The sequence below is a fragment of the Salmo salar genome, chromosome ssa10 (assembly GCF_905237065.1).
Source record: "Salmo salar chromosome ssa10, Ssal_v3.1, whole genome shotgun sequence".
NCBI lineage: Eukaryota > Metazoa > Chordata > Actinopteri > Salmoniformes > Salmonidae > Salmo > Salmo salar.
Genome location: NC_059451.1, coordinates 104,062,984 through 104,076,110, shown reverse-complemented (window position 1 = coordinate 104,076,110; position 13,127 = coordinate 104,062,984). Strand labels below are relative to the sequence as shown.

General features: G+C 42.2%; 1 protein-coding gene across 1 annotated transcript; it reads left to right on the top strand.

Annotated features, from left to right (window-relative positions):
- Window positions 1–5,527: 5,527 nt before the first annotated feature.
- Window positions 5,528–12,923, top strand: LOC106561444 (carbohydrate sulfotransferase 1). Its single transcript, XM_014125408.2, has 2 exons — window positions 5,528–6,112; window positions 10,638–12,923. The coding sequence occupies exons 1-2, from the start codon at window positions 5,971–5,973 to the stop codon at window positions 11,780–11,782; spliced, it is 1,287 nt and encodes a 428-aa protein (XP_013980883.1). The 5' UTR covers window positions 5,528–5,970; the 3' UTR covers window positions 11,783–12,923.
- Window positions 12,924–13,127: the final 204 nt, after the last annotated feature.

Here is a 13,127-nt window from a genome sequence, read left to right as displayed (position 1 = left end):
AGTTTTTGCATTTTTGGGGAATTTGAATAACGCGCCACGGGATTACACTGGCTGTTGAGTAGGTGGGACGCAAGCGTCCCACCTAGCCCATAGAGGTTAAAGACAAGACTCTCCTTTATCTAACCACACTGTCCGATTTCAAAAAGGCTTTACAACGAAAGCAAAACATTATGTCAGGAGAGTACCCAGCCAGAAATAATCAGACACCCATTTTTCAAGCTAGCATATAATGTCACAAAAACCAAAACCACAGCTAAATGCAGCACTAACCTTTGATGATCTTCATCAGATGACACTCCTAGGACATTATGTTATACAATACATGCATGTTTTGTTCAATCAAGTTCATATTTATATCAAAAACCAGCTTTTTACATTAGCATGTGTTTACTAAATTACTCACGATAAACGTTCACAAAAAACATAACAAGTATTTTAAGAATTCTAGATACAGAACTCCTTTATGCAATCGCGGTGTCCGATTTTAAAATAGCTTTTCGGTGAAAGCACATTTTGCAATATTCTGAGTAGATAGCTCGCCATCACAGCTAGCTATTTTGACACCCACCAAGTTTGGTACTCACCAAAGTCAGATTTACTATAAGAAAAATTGGATTACCTTTGCTGTTCTTCGTCAGAATGCACTCCCAGGACTTATACTTCAACAACAAATGTTGGTTTGGTTCCAAATAATCCATAGTTATATCCAAATAGCGGCATTTTGTTTGTGCGTTCAAGACACTATCCGAAGGGTAACGAAGGGTGACGCGCGGACACGTATCGTGACAAAAAATGTCAAAATATTCCATTACCGTACTTCGAAGCATGTCAAACGCTGTTTAAAATCAATTTTTATGCGATTTTTCGCGTAAAATAGCGATAATATTCCGACCAGGAGTCGTTGTTTTCGTTCAAAGACTGATAATCTAAAATGGACTCTTCACGTGCACGCGCGCACCCGTCTCATTGTTCTCAGATCGACCACTTACCAAATGCGCTACTGTTTTTCAGCCATGGGCTGCAAAGTCATCATTCAACGTTCTGGCGCCTTCTGAGAGCCTATGGGAGCCTTAGAAAATGTCACGTTACAGCAGAGATCCTTTGTTTTGGATAGAGATGACAAAGAAGGCCAAGAAATGGTCAGACAGGGTACTTCCTGTACAGAATCTTCTCAGGTTTTGGCCTGCCATTTGAGTTCTGTTATACTCACAGACACCATTCAAACAGTTTTAGAAACTTTGGAGTGTTTTTTATCCAAAGCTACTAATTACATGCATATTCTAGTTTCTGGGCAGGAGTAATAACCAGATTAAATTGGGTACGTTTTTTATCCGGGCGTGAAAATACTGCCCCCTATCCATAACAAGTTAACCGCTCAACACAGAATAGCCGCATGTGTACACTTCCTGAAATCGTTTGGGGAAAATATTCTTTCTATTTCATTCAGCTTTGTTCAATTGTATTCTTCATACTATAACAGAATATAAAATAATGCCACGGAATGCTAAGCAAATCTTGTCTGCTAAATAAACTAGTGTGGCCCACAACCATCTGGCATTGCCAGATCAGGACCTAACATAAGGACAACTCTGAGTCTGCTATTCTGTTCTTCTGAAATAGACTACATTTTTTTCATATCATGCTTCTTTAGACCCGTCTAAAATAAATAATGGATTTATTGTGAAGTTGTAGGCTATATGATATGGATTTATTTGACTTTTTAAAATGTAGATGTTCCAAAGGTCTGCGTCAGTGGACTGGAAACCAGGAGATGCTAAATGTGTTTATGTTAATTAACGGTCAATTACCTTGAGACCGACAGTTATTTGCTTGATGATCACCAGCTGATGAAATTTCGTGACCGCCACCACCCTACTCAGGAACATTAAATGTCAACTTGGTAAGCAACTCAAGTGTATATTTGGCCTTGTGTTTTAGGTTATTGTCCTGCTGAAAGGTGAATTTGTCTCCCAGTGTCTGTTGGAAAGCAGACTGAACCAGGTTTTCCTCTAGGATTTTGCCTATCTGTTTCATTTTATCCCAAGTCCTTGCCGATGACAAGCATACACATAACATTATTCAGCCACCATGTGTTGTTTTGGATTTTCCCCAAACATAACGCTTTGTATTCAGGAAATAAAATACATTTCTATGCCATTTCATTTTTTGCAGTTTTACTTTAGTGCCTTATTGCAAACAGGATGCATGTTTTGGAATATTTTTAGTCTGTACAGGCTTCCTTATTTTCTTCACTCTGTCATTTAGATTAGTATTGTGGAGTAACTACAATGTTGTTGATCCATCCTCTGTTTTCTCTTATTTATAAAATCTTTATTTGAAACAAGATCAGTTTTAAAACCACATTTCTCTGTTTCTTTTCTCTTTCATGAGATACAAAACAAGAAATGATGCAAACAACTGATTGTAACTTCTTTGTTGCTTGAAAAAAATTATTTGGCCATTTTTAATCGTACTACACCGGCTCCGACGCTTGTCGGATGTGGCAGGGCTTGCAAACTATTACAGACTACAAAGGGAAGCACAGCCAAGAGCTACCCAGTGACACGAGCCTACCAGACGAGCTAAAAAACTTCTATGCTCACTTCGAGGCAAGTAACACTGAAACATGCATGAGAGCACCAACTGTTCCGGATGACTGTGTGATCACGCTCTCCACAGCCGATGTGAGTAAGATCTTTAAACAGGTCAACATTCACAAGTCTGTAATACCAACATGTTTCAAGCAGACCACCATAGTCCCTGTGCCCAAGAACACTAAGTTAACCTGCCTAAATGACTACCGACCCGTAGCACTCACTTCTGTAGCCATGAAATGCTTTGAAACACCATTATCCCAGAAACCCTAGGCCCACTCCAATTTGCATACCGCACCAACAGATCCACAGATGATGCAATCTCTATTGCACTTCACACTGCCCTTTCCCACCTGGACAAAAGGAACACCTATGTGAGAATGCTATTCATTGACTACAGCTCAGCGTTCAACACCATAGTGCCCTCAAAGCTCATCACTAAGCTAAGGACCCTGGGACTAAAGAGATCACTCTGCAACTGGATCCTAGACTTCCTGAGGGGCCGCCCCCAGGTGGTAAGGGTAGGCAACAACACATCCGCCACACTGATCCTCAACACGGGGCCCCTCAGGGGTGCATACTCAGTCCCCTTCTGTACTCCCTGTTCATTCATGACTGCACGGCCAGGCACGACTCCCAACACCATCATTAAGTTTACCGATGACACACTGTGGTAGGCCTGATCACCGACAATGATGAGACAGCCTATAGGGAGGAGGTCAGAGACCTGACCATGTGGTGAAAGGACAACAACTTCTCCCTCAACATGATCAAGACAAAGGAGATGATTGTGGACTACAGGAAAAGGAGGACCAAGCACGCCCCCATTCTCATCGACGGGGCTGTAGTGGAGCAGGTTGAAAGCTTCAAGTTCCTTGGCGTCCACATCAACAACAAACTAACATGGTTCAAGCACACCAAGACAGTCATAAAGAGGGTACGACAAAACCTATTCCCCCTCAGGAGACTGAAACGATTTGGCATGGGTCCTAAGATCCTCAAAAGAATTTACAGCTGCACAATCGAGAGCATCATGACGGGTTGCATCACTGCCTGGTATGGCAACTGCTCGGCCTCCGACCGCAAGACACTACAGAGGGTAGTGTGTACGGCCCAGTACATCACCGGGGCCAAGCTTCCTGCCATCCAGGACCTCTATACCAGGCGGTGTCAGAGGAAGGCCCTAAAAATCATCAAAGACTCCAGCCACACTGTTCATAGACTGTTCTCTCTGCTACGCATAGCCACTTTAACAACCCTACTTGCGTGTCCATAATTATCTCAACTACCTCGACACCAGTGCCCCCGCACATTGACACATTGACATTGTACTGGTACCCACTAGCGGTTCTGGGGAGGCAGATGGGCCAGTGCCCCTGTGACAACAATTTTGGACCCCCTTGTGGCCCCCCTAAATGTGGAGTATGAAATCATTTTTACATAGCAAAAATGTGTTATCGTTCTTTTTTTACATCCATTATTAGACAGTGGCAACGCAGAACACTAATTTAACCCACATATTTTCTAGAGGGACGGCTTTAGGCGGAAACACAACAGTATCGTACCACATGCAAAACGATATGACAACAATAACGTCTAATGTAACTGGCCCCTCTAACAGTACAACTGGCCCCAGCTTGTCCCCCCCAGTTGAAATGGTCTAGAACCGCCACCGCTGGTACCCCCTGTATATAGCCCCACTATTGTTATTTACTGCTGCTCTTTAATTTTTAGTTTTTCTTATCTCTTACTTTTTTAACTTAATTTTTTAGGTATTTTCTTAAAACTGCATCGTTGGTTAAGGGCTTGTCAGTAAGCATTTCACTGTTGTATTCGAGCATGTGACAAATTTGATTTGATTTATTGTTTTTAAACTGGACTAATATCATACATTGCAAGTTACATTACATTTCAATTATATATAAATGTGTTTTTAAACAAATTAGAGCGTAACTGAAAAGGAGATGAACCATTGAAATGCAACAAGGAGGGGGTTCAATGGTTCATCTCCTTTTCTGTTACGTTCTAATTTCTTTAAAAACACATTTTTCTCTTATCACAGCCATTAAACACTGTAACTGTTTTAAAGTCACCATTGGCCTGATGGTGACTTTAAAGCTATTTCCTTCCTCTCCGGCCACTGAGTTAGGAAGGATGCCTGTATCTTTGTAGTGACTGGGTGTATTGATACACCATCCAAAGTGTAATTGATAACTTCACCATGCTCAAAGGGATACTTAATGTCTGCTTTTTTTATTTTTACCCATCTACCAATAGGTGCCCTTCTTTGCGAGGCATTGGAAAACATCCCTGGTCTTTGTGGTTGAATCTGTGTTTGATATTCACAGCTCGACTGAGGGATCTTACAGATAATTGTATGTGTGGGGTACAGAGACGACGTAGTCATTCCAAAATCTTGCTAAACACTATTATTGCACACTTAGTCTATGCAACTTATTGTGTGACTTGCTAAGCACAATTTTACTCCAGAACTTATTTAGTCTAGCCATAACAATATCTCACAACCGGCTGTGATTGGGAGTCCCATAGTGCGGCGCACAGTTGGCTCAGCATCGTCCAGGTTTGGCCGGTGTAGGCAGTCATTGTAAAAAAAGAATTTATTCTTAACTGACTTGCCTAGTTAAATAAAGGTTCAATAAAAATTGACAAAAAAATATAAAACAAAAGGGTTGAATACTTATTGACTCAAGACATTTCAGCTTTTGATTTGAATTAATTTGTAAAAATTCCTAAAAACATAATTCACTTTGACATTATGGGTTATTGTGTGTAAGCCAGTGATTCAAAATCAAAGATTTTTTTTGTTAACATAACAAAATGAGGAAAAAGTCAAGGGGTGTGAATACTTCCTGAAGGCACTGTAAATAGGAGCAAGTCCATGTAATTCTTTGTAGGTTAACAGTAAAACCTTGAAATCAGCCCTAGAATTAACAGGAGGACAGTGTAGAGAAGCTAACACTGGAGTAATATGATCACACTTTTTGGGTTTAGTCAAGGTTATAGCAGCCATATTTTGCACTAGCTGAAGTTTAGTTAGTGCCTTACCCAGGTAGCCGGATAGTAGAGCATTGCAGTAGTTTAATCTGTGACAAAGGCATGGATACATTTTCTGCATACTTTTTTTACATAAAGTTTCTGATTTTTGCAACGTTACGAAGAAGGAAAAAAGCTGCTCGTAAAATATTTTTCTCTTTCCTGCTCTGGTCAGAATGTCTGCAGAAAGTTAAAATCCCAGAGGACTACTCTTCTGCATCGCTCTTGTTCTCCCTGAGGACAGTGTGTGAGGAGTGTCACCTCTCTGTGTTTCCCCTGGTGGCTGCAGCGTGAAGGATGTAAGGCCGGAGGAGGACGCAGGATGGAGTGCTCCTGGAAGACAGTGCTGCTGCTGGTGTGTGCCTCTCTGGGGGTCCAGTACACAGCCATCCGCACCCTGAGAGACTCCCTGTCCGGGCCCTGCCACGGTGGCGTCTACCACTGTCAAAACCGACAGCCCAAAGGTAAGAGAAAACTCAAGCATGAAACCACTAATGCACAACAACAAGCACAATTGGCTGTACTCTACATGGCTTAGGGAGCACACATTCCAGTGTATCTACTTTGTGTGTCTACTGAGGAGTCTTACATTGCCAGAGCCCACAGCCCAAAGGTGGGGTCAAAACTCTGCCAAGCATGTCCCCACTAACTCAGAAAAACAAGCACAAAGTGGCTATACTAGTATATGGCTTAGGGAGCACACATTCTGCTGTATGTTCTAGCCTACTTTGTGTGTGTCTACCACTGCCAGAGCCAGCTGCCCAAAGGTATAGGCATATCTCTGCCAAGCATGTAACCACTAATACAGAACAAGCACAAAGTGGCTGGACTGTATATATGGCTTAGGGAGCACACATGGGAGCATGCATTGTACTGTATGTACTTAGTGTGTGTCTACCGCTGTGAGAGCCAACAGCCCAGAGGTAAGGCTCTATTTGCAAAGCACATAACAAGACTGAGCAACAAACAGAAGTACCTATACATTCGACTGTATGTATTTTGTTCTTTAATTAAAGTAGAATTTTCATTGAGACTGTGTTCTAGTCTTGCTCAGTAACTGGTAGGGTTTAAACTGATACCTCTATTATGTAGCTAGACTAGTGGAGGCTCCTCAGAGGAGGAATGGGAGGACCATCCTCCACAGTGAATTTCATTTAAGAAAATATATTTTATATAGATAAAACTACACAAAATATATTCACATTCCACCAAATAATTAATTAAAACACACTGTTTTGCAATGAAGGTCTATAGGAGCCTCAACTTTGTAGGGTAGCACCATGGTGTAGTCGGAGGACAGCTAGCTAGCTTCTGTCCTCCTCTGTGTACATTGACTTCAATACAAAACCTAGGAGGCTCATGGTTCTCACCCCCATCCATAGACTTTCACAGTAATTATGACAACTTCCGGAGGACATCCTCCAACCTAGAGCTCTTGCAGCATGAACTGACATGTTGTCCACCGAATCAAAGGATCAGAGAATGAATCTAGTACTGAAAGCATAACCTACAGCTAGCTAGCACTGCATAAAATGTGGTGAGTAGTTGACTCAAAGAGAGAGAAAGACAATAGCTGAACAGTTTTGAACAAATTCATTAATTCAAAAATGAAGGAGGAGCAAGTGAGATATATTTTTTTTACTTTCACTTATTTAGGTAGCAAATACAGCTAGCTACTGTAGTTTAGCCTACTCAAACACCCTGCTCAAACAGAGGGATGCTATGTTAGCTTGCTGGCTATGACTATCCAACACTGGAACTCTTCCAAGTCAAGGTAAGCTTTTGGTTTTACTAATTTGTTGCCACCGGGTCCCACCGGTATAACTACTAAATGGCTTACTGACTGTATACTGCACTACACGATTGTAGCGGGTTTACTAACGCGTTAATTCTATTAGCTATGTTGACTATGATGTTACTTTAGCTAATATGGTGACAACAATGTAGGCTGTCTGTAGCGGTTATGATATGAAGGTTTGGCTTGGAAAGGCTTTTTCGCCTGGCCGTCAGACAGCTGATGTGCTGTGCATTGAAGTCCACAAGCAAAGGGAAAAGGTGAAAGGATTCTGTTGAAAAATGTTTCTTAAACGGAAGCAAACAGAATGAAACGGGGATACCTGAATTTGTCCAATAGAAACTCTCCTTTTGCAACTGCTTGACTAATGATTATACTCCTGATCAGCTAGGTACAGGTAAGAGTGTGTAACTTGGTATTGAATGTGTCACTGTCTGTCCATGTGTCACTGTCTGTCACCTAAAATCTTTCTCCTCTCGACCTGTGTGCCACTACATTGTAAACTTTCATTCATAGGCTAGGTTGTAGCAAACTCATGATGGGTACAGGGAACATGTTGAGTATCATGTAGTAGCCTAAGCCTATCAATGTTACATTGAACTGGGTGAATGGAATATGAATGACAGTCATCCAATATGCTGTAATAGAAATAAGGCCATGCTCATAAAAAAGAAAAATGGTCCTCCCTCATCTTAAACGGCACTGACCGCCACTGATTAGACATAGTAGCAATAACTTGTACAAGACTCAACTGATGGCCAGCAGTCACTTTAAATGCGACCAGTAGAGGGCATACATAGACATTTTATTTTACAATTGCTTGATAATATATTTCAAAAACCGACTAATTGAGTATATACATTCAGGGTTCACAAGTTTGAGTTTGTGAAATTTTTCCCACATAAAACCCTTATGTGGTATTCATACGGGAAGAAAGTTTGTTTGCGTGGGGTCATTAGTCAGTGACTCTCGAGGAGCAGAGGGAGAGAGCAAATAGTAAGCCCAAGGGAATTCCCCTTTTCATGGAGGAGAGGATGAGAGAGATGTAATATCTGTGATTCACTTTTATTCATTTGACAATTATCCTCCAGTTTATCCTCATTAATCAGCTTTTGCGGGGTGGCTGTATACGCCTTTCGTCAAGCTCGTCTCCAGATAAAAGTAACGACCCCTTTGCAATCAACTCCTCATCAGCAGTAATTACACGTTAGCAATCCGCTCTATATTTAGAGAGGAGACATTTCACCAGTCCTTGGGTAAACATCGGCAGACAAGCATCTTACTCATGCATGTTTAGCCTACTTTCTGAATTATTTAAGCAAATTGGCTGGATAGAGTCTTCAGTTGGTTTTTCTTAGTCCTCTGTTATGATGATGATACTGGATTCTATTTTACTTTTATAAGCTTCTTTCATTCCACGTGTCCATGTGCCAAGAGCTTAGGATTGGTTGCAGAACGTGTTTGTCTGAAATTGTATGAAAGTCAACCAATTAATATTAAAAGTTGTATTCATAAAGTAGTAAAATAAAGAACAATCATGAAGTTGCCCTCTAAATAAGTCAACTAAGACCCATACTGTTGTATATAGACTTTTTTAATACTTAATCAACTGTATCATATCCTGTTAGGACTAGGGGGCAGTATTGACACGGCTGGATAAAAAAACATACCCGATTTAATCTGGTTACCACTCCTACCCAGTAACTAGAATATGCATATACTTATTACATATGGATAGAAAACACCCTACATTTTCTAAAACTGTTTGAATGGTGTCTGTGAGTATAACAGAACTCAAATGGCAGGTCAAAACCTGAGAGATTCCTTTACAGGAAGTGGCCTGTCTGACCATTTCTTGAACTTCTTTTCCATCTCTATCATTTACTAAGGATCTCTGCTCTAACGTGACACTTCCCACGTCGTCCATAGGCGCTCAGAGCCCGGGAAAAAACAGAATGTCGTCATTCCAGCCCCAGGCTGAAACACATTATCGCCTTTCTCAAGTGGCCGATCAAGGGACACTGGGCTTAGGCGCGTGACCCGACCGCCCCCGCCTTTGGGATTTTTTCCTCTGTTTGCCGAAAAGGAGATTCCCTGTCGGAATATTATCGCTTTTCTACGAGAAAAATGGCGTAAAAATTGATTTTAAACAGCGGTTGACATGCTTCGAAGTACGGCAATGGAATATTTAGAATTTTATTGTCACGAATTGCGCCATGCGCGCGACACTTCTTTACTATTTCGGATAGTGTCTGGAACGCATCGAACAAAACGCCGCTATTCGGATATAACGATGGATTATTTTGGACCAAACCAACATTTGTTATTGAAGTAGCAGTCCTGGGTGTGCATTCTGACGAAGACAACAAAAGGTAATCAAACTTTTATAATAGTAAATATGATTATGGTGAGTGCTAAACTTGCCGGGTGTCTAAATAGCGAGCCCGTGATGCCTGGGCTATGTACTTAGAATATTGCAAAATGTGCTTTCACCAAAAGCTATTTTAAAATCGGACATATCGAGTGCATAGAGGAGGTCTGTATCTATAATTCTTAAAATAATTGTTATGCTTTTTGTGAACGTTTATCGTGAGTAATTTAGTAAAATGTTAGCGAATTCCCAGAAGTTTGCGGGGGTATGCTAGTTCTGAACGTCACATGCTAATGTAAAAAGCTGGTTTTTGATATAAATATGAACTTGATTGAACAAAACATGCATGTATTGTATAACATAATGTCCTAGGGTTGTCATCTGATGAAGATCATCAAAGATGAGTGCTGCATTTAGCTGTCTTCTGGGTTTTGGTGACATTATATGCTGGCTTGAAAAATGGGTGTCTGATTATTTCTGGCTTGGTACTCTGCTGACATAATCTAATGTTTTGCTTTCGTTGTAAAGCCTTTTTGAAATCGGACAGTGTGGTTAGATTAACGAGAGTCTTGTCTTTAAATAGCTGTAAAATAGTCATATGTTTGAGAAATTGAAGTAATAGGATTTTTAACGTTTTGAAAATCGCGCCACAGGCTGCCAGTGGCTGTTACGTAGGTGGGACGCAAGCGTCCCACCTAGCCCATAGAGGATATTCTACAAGCATATGCAGCTACTGTAGTTATTGCAACTATCACAGTACAATAGGCTACTATGTGTATTACATGGGTACAGATATCCTCTCCTTGTCCCCTTGTCCTTCTAGACTCCAGGTGGAGAGCTCTGTGTGAGAACAACACGTTGCCCATGGAAACATCGGCCATGGCCTCCCGTCGCCACATCCTCCTGTTCGCCACCACCCGCAGCGGCTCCTCCTTCACCGGTCAGCTCTTCAACCAGCATCCGGCCATCTTCTACGCGTTCGAGCCCCTCTACCACGTCCAGCAGGCCTTCACCAACTCCAGTGGCAGACTGCGTCAGGCCCTGGATCGCCGGGCCCTGCTGGGGGCCTACAGGGACCTCCTCCTCAACCTCTACACCTGTGACCTACGCTTCCTGGAGAACTACATCCGCCCTGAGCCCCAGGACCACGTCACTGGGTCCTTCTTCCGCCGGAGTTCCAGCCGAGCTCTCTGCTCCCCCCCTGTGTGCCCCGAGGGTGGTGAGGGGGCCTCGGCCTCTGGGAGTCAGCCTGATGAGACCTGGTGCCCCAAGAAGTGCGGGGCGCTGAACCTCACCCTGGCCTCCATCGCGTGTCTGTCACGGGGTCACGTGGCCATCAAGACGGTGCGTGTCCCTGAGGTGGGGGACCTGCGCACCCTGACCGAGGACCCACGGCTAGACCTAAGGATCGTTCACCTGGTGCGCGACCCCAGAGCCATCCTGGCCTCGCGCATGATGGCATTCTCTGAGCAGTTTCGTGCCTGGAAGATCTGGAATGCTACAGGCAGGCAGCCGCACTACGTAGACCTAGCTCAGATCACCAGCACCTGCAGGGACATGGCAGACTCGGCAGAGACAATGCTGCAGAGGCCGGCGTGGCTGCGTGGACGCTACCTCTTGGTGCGCTACGAGGACCTGGCCCTCAACCCCAAGGAGAAGGCTCAGGAGATCTACAGGTTTGTGGGGTTGGAGATGGATGAAAGCGTGCACTCGTGGATCGCACAGAACACCAACAACAGCGCGCCTCCTACATCCGAGTGGAACTATAAGTACTCCACCACCAGAGACTCCAAAGCCACAGCAGAGAGCTGGAGGCTGAGACTAGGGTTTGATATAGTGAGGACTTTGCAGACTCTGTGCAATGATACACTCTCTCTTCTAGGCTACAGGGCGGTCCACTCTGTGGCTGATCTGAGAAACATGTCTAATAGTCTGGTGGAGCCCAGGCCTTTTCAGACTCTCGTATAACTGTGACCATGCAGGTGGTTGGATATAATGCTACAAGAGCTCCATAGTGTATCTGATATGTTGTCTGTGTCTTCACTCGAACACAGGCAATCCAATTTTGATCTTTTTCCACTAATTGATCTTTTGACCAATCAGATCAGCTCTTTTGCCTATAATTGGGCAAACAATCAGAATTGGGCTGCCTGTGTAAACGCAGCCAATGATACAAAGTTCTATTTCACAGAAACGTTTTATGAATATGATTATGACAATGACTCTGTCTGTGTGTGTCTTCATTGCATTTAATATCTCCAAGCATGTTTTGTTTATGCCTAGCAATTTAAGATATTTCCCCCCAAAATTGTTGGGAATTTAAATGCGTTTCATTTACAGTTTGCATGTGGTTTGAAAATTACACTCCAAAAACCAACAGAACTCAACTGCCAGCCCAGTATGTTACCTGACAGTATCGAGGAGAATCTCAGGTTTTTGAGCTGTCTTAGATAAAGCTTCTTAGTGTACGTGTTTATGTGCTGCTCCATTCAAAGTTCCTGGCTCTGCTCTTATTTATTCACCCTTATTTTACCTGCTAAATTGACTTTCACAGCAACGACCCGAGGAAGCTACATGTATACTTAAGGCCAGATGTATACTTTACCTTAAAATGTTATGGTTTTAATCCTGGAAATAATATTGTTTCTATGTTCTTTTTCCTGGAAATTCAATGTGTCTATGTTCAACACTTTGTATTCATGGTTTATTTCCTAGAATATCAATTGCTGACGTTGCACTGATGCCAGCGCTTAGTACAGTAATTCTAGCCTCAAGTCACTCTAATGGTGTTATGTTTTCTGAGAATGGCTCGATGCAGGTCATCCATTTATGCTCACCTTAAAGGGATGGAGGGGATTTTTGTGAAATGAAAATTATAGTGCTTGCCTGACAAAGCATCTTCGAAAATGCTCTGAATGATGCCTGGAAACAGCTTAAAATGTCACAGGTAACCACACCATGAAGATCAGAGCCTGTATCCTACTTTGTATTGCAACCTGATTTCAAATGTACACTTCAGAACACTTCAGATTTAGGCCTTTGGTTGGTGCACTGTATATACTATAATATATGTGTTATTAAAAGAAAATATGTCAGTGCTTTGTCTTAAGTCTGTAACTGTCAACTGTGAATCAGGTTTGTCAAAATATCAAAAAGGTCTGTTTATAAATGTAATATTTTCAAAATAAATTGATTTAACATAACAAACAAATAGTGTTAATTTGATTAAGTTAGGCTAATTGTGCTGAAGTCAGTCAAACGACAATCCTTCAATATCAAAATGAAAACCTACAGACAAGGACATTGTGGTTAG